The sequence below is a fragment of the Eublepharis macularius genome, chromosome 4 (genome assembly GCF_028583425.1).
Source record: "Eublepharis macularius isolate TG4126 chromosome 4, MPM_Emac_v1.0, whole genome shotgun sequence".
Classification (NCBI taxonomy): Eukaryota; Metazoa; Chordata; class Lepidosauria; order Squamata; family Eublepharidae; genus Eublepharis; species Eublepharis macularius.
The window spans coordinates 25,019,338-25,044,233 of NC_072793.1; the positions used below are offsets into that span (position 1 = coordinate 25,019,338).

At 48.2% G+C, this 24,896-nt stretch overlaps 1 protein-coding gene across 1 annotated transcript in view; it reads right to left on the bottom strand.

Moving 5' to 3' along the window:
• Positions 1 to 24,896, bottom strand: part of RNF213 (ring finger protein 213) — a 135,061-nt gene that overhangs the window by 84,202 nt on the left and 25,963 nt on the right. Inside the window, exons 8-13 of the mRNA XM_054975559.1 lie at positions 23,575 to 23,864; positions 15,674 to 15,927; positions 9,303 to 9,521; positions 8,126 to 8,318; positions 1,479 to 1,534; positions 100 to 253 (exon numbers count right to left, since the gene is read on the bottom strand). Coding sequence (XP_054831534.1) covers positions 100 to 253; positions 1,479 to 1,534; positions 8,126 to 8,318; positions 9,303 to 9,521; positions 15,674 to 15,927; positions 23,575 to 23,864 — 1,166 coding nt within the window. The remainder of the gene's footprint in view (positions 1 to 99; positions 254 to 1,478; positions 1,535 to 8,125; positions 8,319 to 9,302; positions 9,522 to 15,673; positions 15,928 to 23,574; positions 23,865 to 24,896) is intronic.

The following is a 24,896-nucleotide window of genomic DNA, read 5'->3' on the forward strand; positions in this document are numbered from 1 at the left end:
CTTCTGAGCTTTCTAACAATCTAGGCTGGTGAAGTTGTTCAAAAGGATGAAGACAAGAGTTGAAGATTGATGAGTATTATTAAGCAGACAGATACTCACCTCCCAAGGTGAAAGTCCAAGAATCCTTGAAACAATCTCAGTAGCTGTAGCTGGCATCTTATAACTCTCAACCATTTTGCTCTTACTACATATCATCTGATGCAGTCTGATGCAGACTGTCACAGAGGACTTCCACTCATCTTGATGAGGTATCCTAAATCATAGAATATTTTAATTACTTTTGAAATGGATGTGATTATATGAGATAAACAATTTGCATACCAAACAAGTTCAAAGTATCATTTGGAATCCCTCTAATATGCTGTTTACTAGATTCTACAGAGTGCAATATTATCCCTCTGCCTTCGTCTTCTTCAAATTGTCTAGAGTACAAAAGTAAAAAAAAACACCAAACACCCTGCCATGTGAACAATTACCAATAGAGTCCCAGTACTGCCTTCAGACATCTATGAGCAAAGCTCATGGAAATCATTCACCTTTCCCTACATTATTTCCTTCCTGCCAGCAATACTCACTTTTTAAACCAGGACGCTATTCTGGGACCTACCATGTCTTTGCACTAAATATTATTTTACAATAAGGCATTAGCATTTCTGTGTACTTGTAGTTTATCTAAACACGTCATATAATTCTTGTGTAACTGTCTTTATACAGCAACCAGCACCGTCCCCCAAAAGAAATGGGTACTAGAGACAAGCTGTATTGCTGAAGATTGTTAAAATGTTGAACAATTTATGCATTGAAGAGGGGAGAATGTTTTTGTCTTTCTTCACTGGGAAACAAAGGGCTGAGCATAGACTTCTATTCGCCCATCAAGCTTCTTTTTGCTGCCCTTTCTATACGCTACAAATGCTGCTCCTTAAGATCATAAAATCATCTGGCGCATCATCACACCAAGAACAGGTAGGCATTAAATATGGGGGGGGGGGTTGTGGGCTCACAGAAGCATGTCCCCTCACCCATCCATTTCCCTTCTCCAACACATCACTCAGATCCGCCCCCACTTCCTTTAATATCATTTGATTGACAGAGGCCATGACAATTGTATCTTGTTTTCAGTACATGCAGGTATTACATGAAATGAAAAGCCATGAGAGAGAAAGAGTGAAAGAAGGAGGGGTTGTTGATGAACTCTGCAATAGCCACAATTACAAAACTTAGGACTTACAGCAGGAGGATAATGAAAAAAGAGCTGACATGAAGAAAAGTTAAACTTATTTTTAATGCCTGCACCAAACACAAAACAATTATGAAAGAAATATTTAAAAGGTTCATCAGTTAGGAAAAATTATAGACAGACAAGACAAACAAAAATAATAAAAATACGTAAGTTTTTAAGGTTATAGAGTCAACAGACTTTGTTCCAATTTTCTATAGATAAAATCAAATTTAATATATTTTGCTTCATTTGCTTTTACCTGTTTTGTTCCTTCCAAAGGATGTCCAACACCTTCTCTAGAATTTTTTCTATGACCTGAAAAATAGTGACAAAAGTTACCAGAGAACCATAATCTCTTTCCACTATCTCATCGAAAATAGAATAATTTGTGCTTAAATTGCAGTTGTAGATAGAGCTGAATTTGCAAGGTTTCTCCCCCACCCTTTTTTTAAAGATTATTTGCTCAAGGAATAATAAAAGAGGGGTAGAATCCACACAATCCTATACAACATTCTCTAGAATAAGGTTCAGCATACAAACTTGATATCAACACACGCTATTTCAGTTTGCCAGGTAGAGAAGGATGCACAAGGCCAGACAGCTTGCAGCCTACTGGGCCCAGCTGAGGCCTCCTGAAGGGCCTGTGATAGACTAAACTTTCCAGAAACTAGTCATGGAATATACATCTTTCTGAAGGGTGGTGCCACAAACCAACGTCCAACTCAGGCTTAGGCTCACCTTCCCCTACCCTGAGGTAAAACTTCTCCTCTTTAAGCCTATGAAGCTGTATCCTGGGCTGGGAAGCCTCTGGTAGCGTGGTTGATGTTAAGCTTCAACTCTCCTTGTCCCACCCTTAAGGATTATTAAAAATGGTTACCCCGCCAAGTCTTAGTAGGGGACATATCAGGGGTTTGCGCCTCCCTTAGCAGAAACTGGCACACAAGGCTTGGGGAGGGTCAAAACGTAACTGAAGGTTTATTTACAGTAGGTTAAAATCAAAAGGCAGGTAGGCAGATATTTGAACTTAAGTAACAGGAAGGTTTTTATACAGCAACTTCACTGGTGTGAGGCACAAAACACTTCGTTTAACACTAGGTTGCTGGCTTCTTTCAGAGGTTGACACTGCTTCACAAATGCTCTACTTTCAAAGCACAGACACAGCACGAATTCTCCTCCTCTCGAGACTTAAGGGTGCTCCATTGAGACAAACCCTTCCTAGATACTGGGCAGGCGTTATAGTTATGAGCTGTAACCCTGTTCCTGGCACTGAAGGGGAGACTCCTCTCTACCCACTTCCTTGGCCCTCTATAATTCCCAGATCTCTTGAGTGTAAGTAGGAGTTAGTGCTGGTTTTCCCCACTTTAGTCCTAGGACTAACAGTGCTTCACAAACATTTCTTCCTCACACAGAGGATTCTCTGGCTGACCCTCTCTGGTCTAAAGCCAGGCTCCAACTCCCTTCCACTCTCTTGTTTTCTCTCCAACTGGCAGCTTCCACAACATTCCACCCCCAACTGCCATTTTAGGCTAGCCGCATTGGCGGGGGGGGGAGGGTGAGGAAACATGTCAATCATAGCTCACTGACTGGAAATATCAGCCTCTGAAGCTAAGTCTGTCCTTCAGCTACTGCTGCTAAGTTTGCTGGGGGTTTTGCCAATCTGGGTGAGGGTAAACAGTACCACCTTAGGCCATAAGGGAGAGAAGAACTACTGCCAAGCATTTTGTAAAATAACAGTGAGGCTAGGCCAAAGGGGAGGACCATGTATTGATAGCAGGTTGATCCGCATTTGAAACAATGGTATCTGCAATGCGTAGGATGAATCAGGATGTGAAAATATGCATCCTTTAAATCCAGTACTATGAACCAAGCATTTACTTCTAACAACTGGATAAGATCAGACAAAGTTAACATTCAGAACTTCTCAGTAAAAAGAGTTAAGATCACAAAGGTCTAGGACAGGTCTGACAAGTAGGGATGGTCTCGATCTCTCCCTTGGCCAATAGATCATTAAGAGCATCCTGAAGCTCAGCTGGGCAGGGAACATCTGCAGAAAGAGGGTGGGTTAATTATGGGAGTTCAGCTAATTGAAGGCACTAGCCCTGTTCAATCATGGAAAGCTCCCAAGAGACACTGGTAATAGCTCTCCAGTTAGCAAACTGAAAAAGCATATCCCAGAAGGTGGGTGTTGGGACTGTGATTTGACTGTGGTTAGTCAAAAGAGGTATTTGGGGCTAGTCTGATAAACACATGGGGAATGGGCCTGAATTTGCTTAGAGGAACTCTTCCAAGTAGAACGCTGAGAGGTGGAGTAGCTCCTCTGCTGTTTGTAAGGCTATGGAAGGTACCTAGAGGATAGTAATGGGCATAAGCCAGTTTGGTGTAGTGGTTAAGAACGCGGGACTCTAATCTGGAGAGCCAGGTTTGATTTCCCACTCCTCCACTTGAAGCCAGCTGGGTGACTTTGGGCTAGTTGTGGCTCACTGAAGCTCGCTCAGCCCCACCCACCTCACAGGGTGTTTTGTTGTGGGGAAAATAATGACACTCTTTGTAAACCGCTCTTAGTGGGCATTAAATTGTCCTGAAGAGCAGTATATAAATCAAATGATGAGGAGGTGTTGTTGTTGTTGTAAAGTTGCTGGTTGTATGGAGAGGATATACAATATCTGTGCCGCTGGTGGTTCTGCTGTTTTGATGAGAGGGAGTAATGAGTCGACCTAAGCCAGGAACATCTATGTAACGTAATATCAAAAGCCATGGCCCAAGCAGAGGTGTTAGTGGTGTGTTTAGTAGAGGTGTGCTGTTCGGATATCCGATTCAGGAAAAACTCCCGAATTGGATCCAATCCGTAAAGATTTGGGATTTCTGGATCGGGGTCAGACTCAGATATCCCCAATCAAAGCTTTCTGAAGCATTCAGAATGCCTCATAAAGCTTTGGGGCTTAGTTTAAAGGCCCCTGCTGCTGCTTGCAGTGTTTAAAGGGCTCTTTAAACACCATCAAAAACAGCCCCCACCTCCCCGTCCCCATTTACCTTGGCCCCGCGGTCAGCGGTGGCTCCAGCCCTCCCCGCTGCCCACGGGGCCGCGGAGCAGGCGGCACGGCACGAGGTGTTGCAGCGGCAGAGGAGCTGGCTGGCTCCAGGCCATCACTGAGTGCCGCTGACACAGCGGCTGCTGCTGAGCGACACTGCTGTGGCAGCCCCCACTGAAGCCGAGTGACGCCATTTTGGCGGCGGCTGCCGAGGCCGAGTGACGCCGCTACGGCGGCTGCTGCTGAGACTGACCGATGCCACTGAGGCAGCCGCCACCAAGGCCAAGCGATGCCGTGGCAGTGGCCGAGGCCAAGCGATGACGACGTAGCGGCTGCCACAGAGCAACAATGCAGCGGCTGCCGCTGAGCAACAATGACGCCGATTGCCGCCGCTGCTGCCAAGCAACACCGCTACTGCTGCCACCGCTGAACGACACTGCCACTCAGCTGATCCCCCTCCCCCTCTCCCTCCAGCACAAGGTAAGTGGGGGTGGAGGGGTTGGCCCGGGGGGAGGTGGGGGGGGGACTCGCTTCAGTATGCTCCAAATATTTACAGAACATACCAAAGTGAGTAAATTACCATAATTCTGACATGGCTTGCCGCTTCAGAATTATGGTATTCCCAATTTTTTTTTCCACTTTGGGTTTCCCCGAAGTGGGAAACCCAAAGCAACCTGGCCCTGCACACCCCTAGTGTTTAGCAGCCATCACCTGCTTGGATAATTTAATTGCCTCTGTCTAAAGAACCTTGACCAATGACCAACATTGTTCAGGCAAGTCTTCATATAGGAAGTCATCTTCTCCCATTGGAAGAAGTTGTAATAAGAACCCATAATGGCCTGGTAGTTGGCAGTACGGAAAATGATAGCAGCAGACAAGGAGAATTTACGTCCTACAGAATCTAGTTTCCTGCCTCTCTGACCACTGGTGCAAAATGGGATTCCAATCTGTGACAAGCCTGGACTTCTTCCATGATCACTGAAAAAGGTGGAGAATGGGTGAAGGGAAAGGAACATTCCTGCTGTTTCATTTTGTAAAGGTTCTTAACCTTTCAAGAAGTGGCCGACACCAAGGAAGGTTTTTGCCATACAGCAGCAACAAAGTCAACCAAGTCTTCCAAGACAGGGAAGGTAATGGTCACTGACACATCAGAGTAAAGAGCTTGGAGGACCTTACTCTTAAGCTTTGGGTTGTCAGATGACATGTCAGAAGATGAGGAACAGCCATCCATGGTCTAATCTGGGAACAGTTCAGATGCCATCTCATAAGTCAGATCAAATCTCGACGCTACTTCCTCCTCTTCCAAACTGGAGATGAGAAGGCATTCCTGTTGAATGGGGGGGGGGATCAAAACCGATGGCAAAGTTGGGGCCAAGAACGTTGCAATCAAGATGGAAAATGTTGGAGCAGAGGCAGACTGCACAGCTTTAAACAGCAACCTCTGAGCAATAAGAGCAGGAGGAATAGCCACTAAGTAAGACTATGGAACTGACAAAGGAACTGACAACAGAACCGACTGAGAAACTGAGGACGGAACCAACGGAGGAGCTGACTGTGAAGACAGAAACGGTTATGAAGACAGAGTGGGCCAGGGCATCAGGGGTTGAGTCAAGGCTATCAGAACCAACTAGGTGGAATGCTCTGTTGCTTTAGCCGAGGAATGAAGCTGTTCCAGGCCTGAAACTTTATCAGTAAACTGGAATGCATGGACATGAGAGAAGAAGGGGTTCGCAGAGGGATTAGGACCCCCTCCTCTTCTGTGTGCTCTGGTGAAGAACAAGCTAAATGGATGTCAACTGGTCATGAAGACTTGCAATGTCAGAATAGATTAAAAGGAGGTCTGGTCAGATCCGAAGAGGAAGACTTGTAATGTTTGGATTTCATGTATTGTCGAAGGCTTTCACGGCCGGAGAACGATGGTTGTTGGGGGTTTTCCGGGCTGTATTGCCGTGGTCTTGGCATTGTAGTTCCTGACGTTTCGCCAGCAGCTGTGGACAGCCTGACTTGGACAGCCTGAAAAATCAGCAGTGGCTGAACATAGCCTAACTCAAACAGGGCACAGTATCTTATTCCAGGACACCGAAATACTGGACAACACTTCCAACTACTTTGTCAGACTGCACAGGGAAGCCATTGAAATTCACAAGCATAAGCAAAACTTCAACAGGAAAGAAGAAACCTTAAGAATGAACAGAGCATGGGCTCCAGTTCTGAAAAACACCAGGCCAACAAAACACTCCACACCCGACAATAGCCCTGCAGAGAAGATTAGCACATCAAGCACCAATCCATATGCAAAAGAACCTCCTCAGGATTCAGTGAAGCCTCCCGCCATTAGCATTCCACACCCTGGGAAACTCTTACAGAATGACTCAGCTCAACCCCACCCCTCCTGAGTAGATACAAATGACCTACATCTTTTCCACACTGTGACACTGAGAGATCTCTGTCTTTTGGTGCTACACCTCTGAGATGCCAGCCACAGCTGCTGGCGAAACGTCAGGAACTACAATGCCAAGACCACGGCAATACAGCCCGGAAAACCCCCAACAACCATCGTTTGGATTTCATCTTTGCCAGTTCCGACATGACAGTTCCAACAGTTGGTAGTTCCAACATGACAGATGGAACTGGGGAGTGGGAACATCAGCAGGTTGGCTTGGAGGTCGGAACCAAGGAGACGAAACTGGATCAGCAAGAACAACAAGCCAGGTCGGAACTGGACCAATGGAAACCTCCCTCATGGCAGATTATCTTTCATGCTGAGGTTTCAGAGCTGGATAACACCCTCTCTCATAGTGCTGCTTTCAAGCTCAAAGCCCAGTCACTACAGGCCTTTGGGGTAAAGAGCTGGCACTGCTGGCCACTGCTGATCAAATGGGTAGTACATTTGGTATTATTGTTTCATATTATCCATAGCAATCAAGTGTTACTGCATTTTCTAATTATTAAGCAATCCAGGATGGATTATTAAGCAATCCAGGATGGCAATTTTCCCAATAGCAGGTCCTCTTATCATTCCACTGCCTGGATCTACAGCAACATCTCCCATCCTCACAGGGCTTCTGTTCCTTTAAAGCATCGGCATTTCCCAGCTTTATTATTGGAGACATTTCCTTCCTAAACTTCCTCCCATCCTATTGATTCCTCAATGACTAAATGGAAGACAAGGTCCATACAAGACCGGATGGAAATCTGGGCAAGGGATTAGAGGACACTGCTGCTTGGAAAATGGAACTAGGAGACTATAGGTATTTTCAGAAAACAAATGGGTTTTGAGATATGGAGAATATATTGATAAGATGCGTGCAAGTTGCAATTTTTTTTCCAATTGAAGGGTGGGTAAAGATTTATGACATTTCAGTACCAAAAAACTATAAGCCATCCTGCTTAATAAGCAGTGCAAAACCCAGTTGCTTCGTCCCCCCCCCCCCTACAATTCTGTCCCTTGGACTCTCACCCATAAGCGATACAGATCAGTTGGGCAAGAGGCAAGCTAGCCAGACTGCTCACACTATTTCATGTAAATGACACAAGGACAACCAGGGTGGTGCAGTAGTTAAGAGTGCTGCCCCAGGTAGGCTCAAATTCCCACTTTGGCATGGGGTCGGCCTAACCTACCTCACAGGATTGCTACTGTGGAGACAAAATGGAAATCTGGAAAATAATGTTGTAAGACAATTTTGTCCCCACTCAGGAGTGGTATAAATATCTAAATGCTCACGAAACATTCTGTCCTGTCCCTCTTAGCCATAAGTAGTGCGCAACAGAGGGACTTAGAACCACAGCTAACTGGTATATTCTGATCTGATCTGATGTACTGAAGACAACTAAGTTTCAAATGGATAAAGAACAGCGGAGGAAAATCAAGCCTCACCTCGTTGTTGTATGTGACATCAACATTCTTCAGTCTATGAAAAGTCCCCAGAAGACAGTCCAAGGGATGAGCAGAGAAGTCTGTCATAAATTCTCCCAAGTCCCGCAGAGGCAACAAGGAGAACCATGACCTGAACAGTGCTCTGTCTCCTTCCACCAAATGCTTCTTCTCTTTCATCAGCCACAGTAAGACCCTGCAAACGCAGATAACCTTTTCATACTGAGGAGATTGCCAAGCACACAGAAACTAAGCAGAGGCGCCCTTTTTAAACTTTGGAAACATTCCAAGTTTCTACTTTACTGGGAAGACCAGAAGTACCACCTTCTCCAACCCAACTGGCACCTTCGGGCCAACAAGATTTCCAGGGCATAAGCTTTCAAAAATCAAAGCTTCTTCATCATTAGATACAAGACAAAGGGTGTTATGACTCTTGAAAACTAACATCCTGAAAATCTGGATGGTCTTTAAGGTATCACTGGACTCAAATCCTACTGTTCTGCTGCAGACCAACATGGCCACCCACCTGAAACTATCCAACCCAATTGTAGTCCTAGCAACAATTAATGAATACTCAAGACCTATCTACCCAGAAGTCCAGTATGGACATAAAATTCAGGCAGTATTTGTAGACAATACAGGGGGAAATGCCACAGAAGATACATTGTCGCCAACAAAAAACAGAGAAGCATTTATCAACGAAAGAGAACAGAACATTGGTCATTTACTGTGATAGTTCTTTCTGTCTGGAACTTGAGGGCATCGTTTTGCTTGTTAGAAGACTTTCTCATCATCTTCTGAAGGAAACAAGTTGCAATTCTTTGGCTCCTCCTCCGCCTACAGCTGCTACCTCCATTTCCTCAAGAAAACTTACTATTTTACATTTAAATAAAAGAGGGGCATACCATAACATTAATAATATAACCACAACCGAAGATAAATGTTTCAGAGGAGGAGCCAAAGAAGATGGTAATATTAGAGGTAGACTAATGGGAAGTGTACATTAGCTCCCTGAGTCAACAAAACATAATAAAATCCCCTCATAAAACAGGATGGGACAAAACGATGCCCTCAAATTCCAGATAGAAGGAACCTTCATGGTAAATCACTTAAGGTTTTCATTGAACAAAAACCTTTCAAAAAGAAAGAACAAGTAACAAGACCATTTTCTGATACTTACTTGGAATACTTGGAATACTTCTGTTTATCCCTATATTCAACAAACATGAGGCCTTCTAACCCTGCCCACCTCTCTTCAGATTCAAATAGAGAATTCACAGGAACACATCCAAAGTCAATAGAAGAACTGAGGAGATGACGAACTGGGATTGTCCACAGCCACTTGTGGAGTTCATCTTCAATGCAGCTGTTGTACAAGGCAGTCAAACAATGCTCAATACTGAAAGAGGCAAAAGAAAATAAGACCTGAAAAGGCTAAAACGTGGAATATGGTTCCAGAACTAAAAGATAACAATGGTCCAGTCAACAGCACTATATTTGATAGTAATTATGTCCGGGGTCTGAGCCCCAGCCCCCAGACTTGACAAGAGGGAACAGCAGGGGACAAAAGGGTGGCAGCAACCCCACCCCCCAAGCTGGCAACCAGGGCCAGAACCTACCTACTCCAGGGGGAAGGGGTAAAAGGCCAGAACCTCAGAGGGGTGGAGGGGGCAAGGAGAGACCAGCCAGTCCCACCTTCCAGGGGGAAGAAAGGGGGCTAAGCAGGCCAGAGGGAAAGGGCCACAGCAGGGGGAATGTGGGACCAGCAGCAGCAGCAGCAGCAGCAACCCAAGCAGAGCCCTTACCTGGCAGGGAGAGGAAGCAGCCTCTACAGCCCAGAGCCACACCATGGCTAGAAGACAGCAGCCTGGCTCAGGAGTTGCTAGAAGCCAAGCCTCTCCAGGGGGGGCTGCCACAGGCATTCTGGGGGAGGAGATGGGTAGCCCCGCCCAGCATTGCTGAGCTGGCAGCGCAGAAGCTGGCTAAGGCAGCACCTCATGAGCAAGGCCAGGCAAGCCCAATAGCACGGAGGCTGGCTGGGGCAGCTCCTCGTGAGCAAGGCCAGGCAAGCTCAATAGCACAGAGGCTGGCTGGGGCAGCTCCTCGTGAGCAAGGCCAAGGAGCCCTCAGCTGGGGATGGCTTGCACTCAACCCCACCCTACCAGCAAAGCAAAGGAGCCCAGGAGGGATTAGTGGTTGGAGGGAAACACCTGGAAGGACGCACAGCTGGGCCCGGTCAGGAGGAGGAACAAGCCTAGAAGGAGGGCGGGGCAGAGAGAGGAAACCCTATAAAGGGTGGCTGGGAAGAGCTCTGGGGTGGTGGGTGTGAGTGACGAGTGATGATGTGGAGTGAGAGCAGTAGAATGCAAGGGTGGAGGCTTGGAGGAGAGTTCTGGAAGGAGGAGATGAAGGAGGACGCAGAGGGTAAGCAGGCCAGGTTGAGCAGGCCAGCGAGTGGACTGAGAGGGAGTCTGGGTGAGGTATACCGCCCCTCCTTCCACAGAGCAGGGTCCTGCAGAGTCCCTGGCCCCCCTGTGATGTCAGGAGCAGACCGCCCAGTGCCACGCCCAGCGGCAGCCGTGGCAAGCCCTGACAAGTTGGTGGCCCGTACGGGGAAAGTCGTTCCGACGCAGGCGCCAGTCGAAGGGATGCATCCCGACGCCGCAGCCCCAGCAGACCTCAGACTGTGGCTGGAGGAACGCTTGGACAGGATACGGGGGAAGCTGGAGGCGGCCTTCCAAACAGCTCAGGCAGAGCTAATGCAAGCCGTAGAGCAGCGGATGCAAGCCTGCGCCCCCACAGCCTCCTCGCCCGTGGTATGTGCGTTGGCTTGGGAAATTAACCCGCCAGCTGGCAAGAGGGTACAGAGTCTGTGCGCCACCGTGAGGATAGGCCGGCAGAGCCTGCAGGCCCTGTTGGACTCAGGGAGTGCAGTCTCGGCGATCCACACCCAACTCGTCCCAGCTGCCACCCCAGTGCACCGCTGGATCCCGGTGACGGATGTGATGGGCCGCACCCTGCCGTATCCTGCGGTCTGGGTGATGGTGGAATACCTGGGGGCGATCCGTCGCATAGAGGTCGTCAAGGTAGCCCACTTACCCCACCCAATGCTGCTGGGAAGAGATGCCCCGGAGTTCTACAGGCTGCTCAGAGAGGCAGCAGGGGGGTTGGCAGGCCCACGAGTCGCCCCAGTTCTGCAAGTGGAGGAGGCCGCCGACCCAGACGAGGGTCCCTCTGTCAGACCAGGGGCAGAACCACGGGCTGAAGACCCAGCTGGACCCCCGGCAGACCGCCCATTCCGCGATGCCCAAGGGGCAGACGAGTCCTTGCAGCACTTACGAGAGAGAGCAGCTCGGGAGGAGGAGCAGGTGCGGGATGAGCGGAGGGCCCAACGGCTCCCTCGCATCGAGAAGCAAGGAGGGGTTTGGGTTCGCATAGCTCGCGCCCCAAATGGCCAGGGGGAGGTCCGCCAGCTATTGGTGCCAGCAGCCTACCGGGCCGAAGTCCTCCGCACGGCCCATGAGCATGCATGGGCCGGGCATCTGGGGCACCACAAGACCCTGAGGAAGATCCTCGAGCGTTTCTTCTGGCCCTCAGTGAACGCAGACGTGAAGGCACACTGCCGCTCCTGCCCCACCTGCCAGAGGGTGGCAGCGAGACGCCCGCCAAAGGCCCCTCTTTCCCCGCTGCCAGTGATGGGGGTGCCCTTCCAGCGGATAGCGATGGACTTCATCGGCCCACTGCCGCGCACACCCCGGGGATACCGTTTTGCCCTGGTGATCGTGGACTATGCCACACGTTTCCCAGAGGTCATTCCTTTAAAAACTATGCAGACCCCGGGGGTGGTCCGGGCGCTGTCCAAGCTGTTCGCGATGGTGGGGCTGCCCAGCGAAATTTTGACGGACCGGGGAGGGCCCTTCCGAGCAAAGGCCATGCGTCAGCTCTGTCAGAACTTGGGGATCCAGCAGGTGTTCACCTCTGCCTACCACCCCCAAACAGATGGATTGGCAGAGCGCCTGAATCAGACGGTTAAGGAGGCCCTGAAAAAGATGACGCATGACAAACCTCACCAGTGGGACCTGTATATCGATCCCCTGATGTTTGCCCTCCGAGAGACCCCCCAGGCCTCCACTGGCTTTAGCCCATTTGAACTGCTGTACGGGCGGAAGCCACGGGGAATGCTCTCCCGCCTGGTGGAGCAATGGGGTCCCCAAGCCAGCCCCCCAGCTCCCCCAGTCCAGGAGTATGTGAGCCAACTCCGCGAGCGGGTGCAGCAGTTTCAAGCGGAAGCAGGCCGACAGCTGGCCCACGCCCAGACACAACAGAAGGCTGCGTACGACCGGGGTACGCGACAGAGAACCTTCCAGCTAGGGGAGAAGGTCCTCGTCCACCGCACAGTTTTCCCCAGGGAGGAGGGGGACCCCTGGCGAGGCCCCTATGTGGTGACAAAAGTATTAGGGCCCACAACCTATGAGGTCCAGTGTGGGCCTCGTCGACGTCAGAGGAAGACGCTCCACGTGAACCTGCTGAAGAGGTGGTATGAGCGGGACAGCCAGGAGTGCCGGCTGGCTGAGGACCCCCTGGAGCTTCCTGACAGTGAGCTGCCATGGACTGCCGAGGCCCCAGAGTTCGAGGAACCACAGGTGGACCCTCAGCTCGACCCTGCCCAAAAGGCCCAGCTGCAGGACCTGTGGAAGCGAGTGCCTGGGGTCTTTTCAAGACGCCCCGGGGTTACAAAATTAGTGCACCATGCCATCCCAACCCAGCCGGGGCAGTCTGCCCGGTCGACCTGGCGCCCCATTCCCCGGAAGCAGTGGGAGGCAGTGAACCAGGAGACGGAGGAGATGCTGCGCATGGGGGTCATTGAACCCTCCCAGAGTGAGTGGCGCAGCCCTATAGTGTTGGTGCCGAAGCCGGATGGGACAACCCGCTTCTGCATCGACTACCGGGAACTGAACAAAGTGGCCAAGTTCGATGCCTACCCCATGCCCAGGGCGGACGTCCTGGTCGGGCAGCTGGGGCCAGCCCGGTACCTGTCAGCCCTCGACCTGACGAAGGGGTATTGGCAGGTACCAGTGCGCCCTGAGGATAGGGAGAAAACCGCCTTTGCCACCCCCCGGGGCCTCTTCCAGTTCCGCCGCATGCCCTTCGGCCTCCACGGGGCGGCAGCTACCTTCCAGCGGTTGGTGGACCAAGTCCTGGGGGACTGTCGGGACTTCGCGATGGCCTATATCGATGACATCGTCATCTTCAGCCCTGACTGGCCCACCCACCTACGGCACCTGGAAAGGGTCCTCAAGGCACTACAGAAAGCGGGCCTGAAGGCCAATCCCAAGAAAAGCCACTTGGGGTTCCAGGAACTCAGGTACCTGGGCTTTGTGATAGGGGGAGGGCAGGTCCGGCCACCACCTGAAAAGGTGGCCTCCATTGCAGACGTGCCGCAACCACAAACCAAGCGGCAGCTCAGGCGGTTTCTGGGGCTCATGGGGTATTATGGGCGCTTCATCCCACATTTTGCAGCCCGCTCAGCCCCCCTGACTGACTGTCTGAAGAAGGGCAGCCCCAATCGTCTCAGCTGGACCCCGGAACAGGTGGCTGCCTTCACTGACCTGCGCACCGCCCTGTCCGACACAACAAAGCTGTGGAACCCGGACTTTGAGCGGCCTTTCATATTGGCAACCGATGCGTCGGCCTCAGGCCTTGGGGCAGTCCTAATGCAGGAGCAAGAAGGAATAAAGGTACCCATCCTGTTCATAAGCCGCAAGCTCCAGCCCGCGGAGCAGAAGTATGCCACCGTAGAACGGGAAGCCCTCGCCATCAAATGGGCCATAGGAGCACTACGGTATTACCTAGCCAACAACCCGTTCACGCTAATGACGGATCACGCGCCACTCCAGTGGATGCACAGGATGAAGGAGCACAACCCCCGCATCCTGCGGTGGTACCTTTCCCTTCTGCCATTCCAATTCTCCGTAGTGTACCGCCGGGGGGCCAACCACCTGGATGCGGATTTCATGTCCCGCCTCTTCGAGCCAGGCCCCTCCGAGCCAACGTCCAGGCTAAGAGGGGGTGTGTGTCCGGGGTCTGAGCCCCAGCCCCCAGACTTGACAAGAGGGAACAGCAGGGGACAAAAGGGTGGCAGCAACCCCACCCCCCAAGCTGGCAACCAGGGCCAGAACCTACCTACTCCAGGGGGAAGGGGTAAAAGGCCAGAACCTCAGAGGGGTGGAGGGGGCAAGGAGAGACCAGCCAGTCCCACCTTCCAGGGGGAAGAAAGGGGGCTAAGCAGGCCAGAGGGAAAGGGCCACAGCAGGGGGAATGTGGGACCAGCAGCAGCAGCAGCAGCAGCAACCCAAGCAGAGCCCTTACCTGGCAGGGAGAGGAAGCAGCCTCTACAGCCCAGAGCCACACCATGGCTAGAAGACAGCAGCCTGGCTCAGGAGTTGCTAGAAGCCAAGCCTCTCCAGGGGGGGCTGCCACAGGCATTCTGGGGGAGGAGATGGGTAGCCCCGCCCAGCATTGCTGAGCTGGCAGCGCAGAAGCTGGCTAAGGCAGCACCTCATGAGCAAGGCCAGGCAAGCCCAATAGCACGGAGGCTGGCTGGGGCAGCTCCTCGTGAGCAAGGCCAGGCAAGCTCAATAGCACAGAGGCTGGCTGGGGCAGCTCCTCGTGAGCAAGGCCAAGGAGCCCTCAGCTGGGGATGGCTTGCACTCAACCCCACCCTACCAGCAAAGCAAAGGAGCCCAGGAGGGATTAGTGGTTGGAGGGAAACACCTGGAGGGACGCACAGCTGGGCCCGGTCAGGAGAAGGAACAAGCCTAGAAGGAGGGCGGGGCAGAGAGAGGAAACCCTATAAAGGGTGGCTGGGAAGAGCTCTGGGGTGGTGGGTGTGAGTGACGAGTGATGATGTGGAGTGAGAGCAGTAGAATGCAAGGGTGGAGGCTTGGAGGAGAGTTCTGGAAGGAGGAGATGAAGGAGGACGCAGAGGGTAAGCAGGCCAGGTTGAGCAGGCCAGCGAGTGGACTGAGAGGGAGTCTGGGTGAGGTATACCGCCCCTCCTTCCACAGAGCAGGGTCCTGCAGAGTCCCTGGCCCCCCTGTGATGTCAGGAGCAGACCGCCCAGTGCCACGCCCAGCGGCAGCCGTGGCAAGCCCTGACAATAGTATTTCCACATTCATGGTCAATCTACTTTTATTAGCTTCTCCCAAATAAGCCAATCTGAAGCATTATTTTGGTTTATTATTTCTCTGAATCTGTATTGTAACTGAGGCATAGGAATGTAAGAAATAAAACCTTTTTAAAAATGCAAGATACTTGAAGCTTTTGGTCATCGGCTCTCATCTGTTATCTCACAGTGGATTATTATCTTTGGATACTTAAGCAGAAACTGGGAAACTGATATCTACTGAGATACAGTTATGGGAACTTTTGCCCACCATAAAACTTCTATTATCACAACCAAGTCAAGCAAAGATGCTACAATTAAGTCATTTTACATACAATTCAACACCAAGCCCTTAACTTTCAAACCCTAAGTTACATATCACATACCGGGGAAATTCTGAAAACGCAGCTTTGATTTCATTCACTACATCTGCTTGTGGCTTCTCCAAACAAAGAAGGCTGCATATTTTTGCCAGGTCATCCTTTGATTTTTCAAGATGGTAGATTTCTCCTAACAGAAGGCTGATTAATGCCAGGCCAAGTTTATTTTGGACTGAGTTCTGAGATCGAGAAATTGGACTGTTCTGGTAAAGAAGACGAGAGGCTGTTTCTCTTAAGAAATCCAGTATCAACTGTTTCACCTAAATAAAAGAGAGGAAGAAAACCGTAATAAAATCCTAACCCAAAAGGCACCCAGCTTCTGTAGATGCTTTGCTTTCTGATTCAGAAGCCTTAATGAGATGATCATTCAGGGAGTTTTGAAGCAGCACATACCCTTAAAGTTTATCCTCTAGAAAGATAACAGTAGGCCAATGGTGAGGAAGAAGCTTACACACCTTGGGCTATATTTGGATATTTATTTATTTAGGATCTTTCCATTCCATCTCTTCAGACTCCTGTGCAAGACAGTTTACAGTAAGATCACATAAAAAACTGCTGAACATCATTTTAGTACAGGAATGTGTGATGCAGCCTTGGAAAAGGTGCAAGAGAACAAGGCCACGTGTTCTGGAAGAAATATTTCCAGCTAGCAGAGAGTAACACCCAACTGTTTCAAGACACTTGGAGGACATTTTGGGTGATTCCCAAAATGATTAAATTCTTCCTCTTTCCTGTCTGGCATGTGGGATCACCATTTCTCACTTCAGGTGACTCCCGCAGCAGTAGGCTCTACTCATTACATGACTGGCACATTAACTTAACCTTTTTTTATATATATATATATATATTTATTCAATTTTTGAACTGTAACAATAATCAAACAACAAACCAATATAATACATTGCATTTACAAATATTAACACAGTGCTTCAACTTTAATACATCAACAATGAGTGGTGTGAAGAGGGAGGTTGCAGATCTCTTGCTTCTATGTAACTTAACCTGATAGAATAAAAAAGATGTAGTAAGATAGAAGAGAAAGGCAGCAGGAATTACGACGAAGATCCAGAGGGGAGGGGGCAAGATGTCCTCCTTTCCTCAGAGGAGGACCACCCTTCATGTTGAATATCCAAGGATCTATTCTCCCTCTGAGGCGGAGGACATCTTGGGTACTCCCAAAGCAGTTATCACATCCTGAGCAGGGTCTGATCTTCATCTGGAAACACGTGTTGCAGGGCTCTCCTACCAAAGGCAGCATCAGCCAAGTCAAAGATGTTTAGTTTGTAATGTTTCACAAATGTTGACATGGATGACCACGTGGCTGCTTTGCACACTTCTTCTATGGACGCATTTCTTTGCAAGGCCATGTTGGTGGCTGTTGTCCTCACCACGTACACTGTAATCCCTGTTGGAACTTCTACGTTTAGAGATTTGTAGGCTTCTCTGATGAAAGATTTGATGTTCGACCCTATAGTCACTGATGACATCTTCTGTCTCATCTTGGGTGGTGACATGTTGATAAACAGAGAATCTATCTAGTATGCTTTCTCCTAATTAAATAGGTTTTAAGAGCTCTCCTGACAACCAAGTTATGCCACTTTTTCTCTTTTGAGATCTGGACAGAAGGAAGACTAATCTCTTGAATCTTGTGAAACTTCAATAAGCTTTTGTTAGAAAGCTGCGTAATACAACCTTGTCCCTGTGGAAGATGCAGAGTTCTGGTTTTACTGACAGTGCACTGAGTTCCAAAATCCTTCTTGCCGACATTATCACTTTTGAGAAAGGTGGTCTTTAGTTTTAGCCGTTTTAGTGGGAGTTCTTTGATTGGCTCAAGTACTGCCTTGGTCAGTGCTAAGAGTACTATGTGGAGCCTCCACGTAGGGAATTGATGAATAGAAGGAGGACTTATTAAGGTCACACCCTAAGGAATCTTTTAATATGTGGATGGTTCGATAGTGCTGTCCCATCCCTAGGAGGGAGGACTGTACTTAATGCTGCTACTTGCTTTCATAGTGTTGCTTGTTGGCTTGAGCTCAGTTGTCAAATCCTCTTTTAGGAAACCCAAAATGGTTTTCAGAGGTGAACATAGCGGGGGGGGGGGGGTCTAGCTTTTCTCTCCTTGCCCAGCTAAGAAAGGACTTCTAAGACAAATTGTATACTGTGATTGTTGATTGTTTCCTGGACTTTAGGAGGGTGTTGACTGCCTCTGTAGAGTACCCCTCCTGGTGAAGGCTTCTCGGTCAGACACAACAACCCTGGATGTGGACACCAGATCAGCCCTTAATGCAGCAAGTCCAGTTGAGTTAGTAACAAGAGTGGTGGTGTTATTGACATTAGCTGAAGTGTTGAGAATCACGGTCTCCTTGGTCACCAAGGTGCAACAAAAATGACCTCTGCTCTCTGTTCTGAGATTTTTCTTAGTAGTTTGGGGGTTAGTGGGACCGGAGAGAAGGCATATAGTAGTTCCCTGGGCCATTGGGAGGTCAGGGTGTCCATCCCCTCCACTAGTGGATGGAAAAATCTGGACAGGAATCTTGGCACTTGGTTGTTGAGGTTAGATGCAAATAGATCTGGCATCAGTGTTCTGATGTGAGAGGCGCTCATTAATCTTGAAAGTCCACTCGACGGTCTGAATGGTCTCCCTGCTCAGCCAATCTGCTTGTGTGTTGGATGTCCCCCTGATATGTTCGGCTTGAAGCGAGGCCAAATGTCGCTCGGCCCAGCTGATTATTTTGGTCGCCTCTTTGTTCAACTAAGGATTTTGTTCAATAGAGGATTCCTCCCAAATTTGTTCATGCAGGTTTTTGCTATGTTCTTCGTGCGCACTAGAATATGCTTGTCAATTTGGTCTCTGAAGCGAAGCAGGGTCAGATGAATCGATCGCATTTTCAAAACACTGATTGGAAGGCATCCTTCTTCCACTGACCAGAGACCCTGGACCAGGCGTCCATTCATGATTGCTCCCCATCCTGTTAAACTGGCATTGGTAAAGATCTTGGAGTATCACAAAACACTTGCCCTGCAGAAAACTGTTCTCTTTGGTCCACCACCATAAGCTTTTTTTGACCTTTCTAGGGACTTGGATGGACAAATCCATTTTTGCGATTTGTTGATGTTGAAATGGTCTGGGAAAGGATTGGAGTGGGCATGAATATAATCGGCCCCAGTGAATAGACTCACTGTTTGATATCAGGAGACCCATCATTTTGGCTAACATAAAAAGTGAGGACTACAGGTGCGCACTTTGGGTTTCCGATTAGGGAAAAATTCCTGAATCAGACCCTATCTGTAAAGATTCAGGCTTCCCGAATTGGGGCCAGCAATTTGAAAACCCCAAATCAAAGCTTCCAGCTGCGGAGATGATGGCAGCAGCTCAGGCGGCAGAGGCTCTGGGCTGCCTAGTTGGGCTTCCCTTCCGTCCCAAGAGGTAAGTGGGGGGGGGCTAGGACAAAGCTTCTCCTCCCTCACTTTGGTATGCTCTGCATTTTTACAGAGCATACCGAAGCAATTTAAAGACCGAATCCCAAAGCAGCTTGATTCAGGTAAACCCGAAGCGGGAAACCTGAATTTTTCCCTGGTGCACACCCGTAGTGAGGACATCTTGCTCTTGATTACCAAACTGACTAGTTGTTTGGTCTTGTTGATCTTTGGAGTGAGCATTTGTTGCAGTTGACCAAGAATCTGTGTTGTTGTAAGAGAAGTTTGGCAAAAACCCTGGGAGCCACAGAGAGACTGAAGGGCATGGCTCTGAACTGGACATGCTGGTGGTTCATGCAGAATCTCAGGTACCGTCTGTGCGATGGAACGTGTAGATGAGCTTCTGTGAGTACTACTGACGTCATAACTCCTCTTGTAGTGCCTCTGAGATGGAAGACAGTTTCCATGTGAAAGTGCCATATTTGGATGAAACAATTTAGGTATTTGAGGTCTAGGATAGCTCTTCAGTCTCCATTCCTCTTGGGAACTATAAAGAAAATAGAATAGGCCCGACTGCCTATCTTGTTGCAAGTCACAGGCTCTAATGCTTGGATGTCCAAGAGATGCCTTTTTGGTGATGGCACATCTGTGATGGTTTTTGCATAGAGGAGACACTACAAAGAGTTCTGGTGGGTGGGTGTCAAATTCAATAGAGTATCCTTTCAAGATTACTTCGAGACCAGTCATTTGCCATTGAATCGATCCATGCTTCTCAAAATAAAAAACAGCCCCCGCCCCGCCGGATCCTCTGGAGTCAGAGTTTAATTCCCTTGGTGTTGGCATCATGCCTCTCTCCACGGTTTGTCTGGTGGCTATTTGATTTAGACTGGAAAGGACCCTTCCTGAAGGATTGTCTGGGAAGATTCCAGGATCTTTTTGTGTCATGTCAAACTCTGGGTAAAGTATGCCGAGTACGAAAGGGCTGAAATCCAAAGGAACATCTGTCTGATCTTTTTAGAGACCTGGGCAGTGTCTTCTTTTTATCTCTAGTCTCCACTAGGACCCTCTCCAGTGCATCTCTAAAAAAGCTTGTTTCCCTAGAAAGGACAGGCCATAACTATGCTTTTGGCATATTTAGGACTGCTGGCCAGGTCCTCAGCCAAAGAAGTCTCTGTCCCACCACCACCAATGCCATGGCCCTGGAGCAGGACAAGGCGTCCAGAGTCAAACCTGCCATGAAGGTGCTAGCCTTGAGGATTCTATTCACTCTTTCTTGTAAGTGCTTGTTGTTTCCTCAGTAGTAACAGGATCAGTGTACAGATTCGTACAATCGAAGCTCTGGACACAATGAATGATATGGCTGTGGCCTTGATGGCTCTTGAGTGCTCTCTCTCTCTCTCTCTCCTTCTTTGTCCAGCTTGTCTTTGACAGTACCTTGGCCGTCTTCTGACAGTAGACCAGTATATTGTAGTGCCACCACTGAGGCATCCACCACTGGTACCGGCAAGAGCTCACTGACAAAGGTAGTGAATACAGTTTTTTTTAACTATGTTAGGAGACTGCTTATTGGCTGCCAGTAGGGCCCACTCAGCTTTCAAAACACTCGGGAAAAAGAAAAACCTTTTCAGTGGCATCTGATCTAGGAAAGAATCCTTTATTCCACCTGGGCCTGGTCTTTGATTTGCTTAGCAAAGTAGCCTCTTCCCTGAGGGGGGCGGATTCCTGAGGGTCTAAGGCCAATAGTGACTTAGATAACAGGTATTGGTAGTCATCTGCCTAGAATAGGTGAATTAACTGTTCAGGACCAGCAATTTCCTCCTCCTCCATCAGAGAGAAGTTCCCCTTCTTCCCTGTCTTCACTGCCTGAGGACTAATCATCAACCCATCTTAGGGTCTTACTAGTGTTTTTGCCTGGAGGTCCCCTTTGTGCTGCGTTGGTTGGTCACACACCCTCCTGTTGAGGTTCTCCTGTTCTGGGAGTGGCTATGGAAGAGGGTGACAATGGGCCCTGCTGCTGTATGTTGCAGTTTCTGACTGGCAGAAATTGTCTCTCTCCTCAACAGTTCCAAAGAAATTGATAAAGGGGCTGCAGGTACATAACCCATCTCTTGAGAAGCCTCTGGGTGTTGTTGCAGGTCCTGATCTGCATAGAAAAGGCCTGCTATGCTTTCTCCCATCAAGAGGTTAGCAAGCACGTTATTGAGAACCACTGTTAACATGGTGCAGTTAGCGCCATCTTTTCCCACCAGAGTTTGAGGCCTTGCTGCAGTGTTACGCTCAGGCACCTGGCAAAGGCACACTGTCGTCTCTGGCTCCCGCTCAGAGAGACAGGGCCATTTGGCGCTCTAGCTTGCCTCTGTCGCCACTGAAACACCGGGGGCTCATGCAAGCCTCAAAGGCATGCCGGTGCCAGAATCGTTGTTCCCTGCCATCAGGAAGACGGCTCTGAGGGAACAAACTTCATTGCCCTCCATGAAGCTGTCTTCTGAATCTCTGAGATCCATCTATGGTCTTTGGGCTTTATGGCCTCATTTTCTGACCCGGTCTCTCAGAGAGCAGGTAAAGTAGACAGAGAGCGAGAGAAGGATTATAAAGAATAAAGTAGGGTTACAATCTAAAGGACTGTGAGAAGAGTAAAGTAGAATACAGATAGTAAAGAAAGGGGGGGTGGAATCAAGAACAAAATCTATTGACTGAGGAAAAAAATCGTTAGGGCAGTTAGAATGTAGCAGAGTAAGTCTGCTACTAGACCACTCTCCCTGGAGACAATAAGAGAATTGAGAAAGGGTGGTTCCATGCACCAGACAGGAAAGAGAAAGTATTTAATTCCAGCCTGCCTGATTGGACAGTGGGAATCACCCAAGATGTCCTTCTCCTCAAGACGTGTTCTGTTCGGTAAAAAATGTAACACACAAGTGTTTCAAGACTCTTGTCCTTAGGTATGAGCTTAGAAGCCAAGGTTTACTCAAAACATTCCTACCTGAACAAAGAATTACAAAAAGCTAAATTACTGGGAGAGAAAGCTAAATTGGCCATTGTTCACAACAAACCAGGAAATTTCCGAAATGTCAGCAATGATCCAATCCTCCAGGCGTCATAGATGGAGGGAAACCCTATTTGGATGAGCAAGACATGGCCAGAGGAAAGTTTAATATTATGTTACATCCCACTGTAATAATCTTGCGATTCCAAATTCTCCCAACAATTGCACTGACTGCACTCACAATCTAGGTAAAATGACAAATCCTCACATTAATGACACTGCATGACCATACTAATAACAACCTGTCACTTCACTATTAACCCCTCACCTTCAACTCTGGCATAGTTTCATTTTTCCTTTATCTTTTCTTTTCTACCTTTTTAGTTGAGTATGCAACTTAGTTTATTTCCCTTCCTGAATCCAGCTCTGATCAAAAAAGATATTGCCCACGTGAAGTGATACCTTTACACATCTACCCGTCTCTGGCTGTCATTTCAATCATTCATCAATCCCCTCCACCCCAAAATAGTATTTCCCCACCAAGCTTTTATCAGTGAGATGCACCAATAAAGCTTAAGCTTTGGGGCTTTAATCCAATTCTGGTTGAGGTACATCCTCATCCCCTGGTATTCATGGATTCAGAGGGTATAACCCACAGAACACTCCTAGGATTAGATCCTCCAGAGACTTTCACTCCCAAACTTCTATTGTCTGTGTCCCATCACAAAAACTCCATGTAAGTTCACTAGCCACTCTCCAGCTTCACATTGCATTCCTCCATCACTACCCGCATGCTTATTTCATCAGACCTCTCAGGACCCACTTCTTCAGGACAGGCTTGTATGTTTTCTATTTGCCCTCTTTCATACTATTAGAACTGTACTAGTTAAGATTATTCGAAAATAGGATTTATTGTAGTATTGTGTGTATGTGCATATCATTCCCATCTACCTCATTTCAATTATTCTGATTTAAGAACAGAAAATTACATTCTGTTCATGTCAGTTACATTCAGTTTGCTCTATTTGGGAGTGATGCCCAAATCTGGGACCCTGGAATACACTTAGGCTAATTTTATTGAAGGAACCATCTGCATCGATGCATTTCTTTCTCCGAATCAAACATACACATGCTGAAATGGCACCATATGTGACAAAAGGGGAGAAACAGCAGCATCCAACAGTCTTAATAAAGTGCAGGAGGACAGTGAAGCCTGTCTTCCCTCCCAGTCACAGCACACTTAGCAAAGGAGCAGAACACGGAGCATAGATGTGGCATGATTGGCAGGATTGTTATGCTGAAGGCTATGAAGGACCACTCCTCCACAGGTGCAGGGTCCTGGCCCATGAATCTGTTGAAAAGGCAACAATCACAGAAAGATTCTTTTAGCAGTATATGGTGGAAGGGATGAGAGAGCATATGGCAGAAAACTGACTGACTGAGTTCAATGTAAAGAGGCATCAAAAGCGAGAAGTAATGTTTCTTCAGAAAGCTTTAGTCCACTTACCTGTTTCTCTCCAAAGTCTAAAGCTGTCCATTCTCTTGGTTGTATTTCATGTATCATTTGTTTTCTATTCACCAAATAAAACTGGCGCAACTGTTGGAGAAAGTTCTTGACATTGACAGGAGTCCAGGTGTTGAGTAGACTGAAGAGGCCCTCCAACATTACTTTTGCTGCTATCTGCTTTCCTTTCTCAACATCTCTCTCTTTTCTCAGCCATCGAAAATGTTCTTTAATTTGGTTCAAGAAACCATCAGACGGTTTAACACATACTATATCGTCATACTGATGCCAGTCTGTTAAAACAAATGTGTCTTTCAGATTTTATGACAAAAAAAATGGGGCAGAACCTACAACTGTTATGCTAAGAGTAGAGCCATTCTCCTGTACAAAAATCCTTCCTATGGTGGAAGAGGCCCTCCCCACAGCAGAAAAGGCTCCTTTCAACCAGCAAAAAGCCCTGCACTTAACTGAGTGGTGGGATCCAACTCCCATCATCCTACAAAGTTTATATGATACAAGATAAGGAGACAAGCAATCCATGTCCATAAAAATTGATACTCATATCACCACCTTCCAGTCACAATTTCTACACAGCAGCTTAATACACTTTCAGGTCTTCAAGATGTGTACCAGCACACATAAGAGCAGATGTACAATTTCCCCTGGTATCTGGGGCTCTTTTGGGGCTTCACCTTTCCCATATATACCAATGACATTACTAGGCAGGTAAAGGCAGTCCCCTGTGCAAGCACCGAGTCATTACTGACCCATAGGGGGATGTCGCATCACGACATTTTCTTGGCAGACTTGTTATGGGGTGGTTTGCCATTGCCTTCCCCAGTCATCTACACTTTACCCCCAGGAAACTGGGTACTCATTTTATCAACCTCGGAAGGATAGAAGGCTGAGTCAACCTTGAGCCGGCTACCTGAATCTGGCTTCCGCTGGGATCAAACTCAGGTCATGAGCAGAGCTTGGATTGCAGTAGTGCAGCTTACCACTCTGCGCCATGGGGCTCTCTGACATTACTTGATTCTGCCCTTAAATCAGGACTTCTATATTACACTTTGGAAGCAACCCTTTCCATTTTTCTTCCTCTCAGAATGAGTTTTATTTACACAACAACAATAAAGTTGTCAAATAAAAACCCTTTGATTAATACAATCATTTAAACAAAATACAGCAACTATACATGGTTGATTAAAATTCTTCCAACAATCATGACCTTGTTTCAATGGCTACACTGAAAAAGTCTCAGTGACACGTACATTTTATATCCCATAGTGTGCAAAGACTTTGTGTCTGAATTTCCATTTACTTGGGTA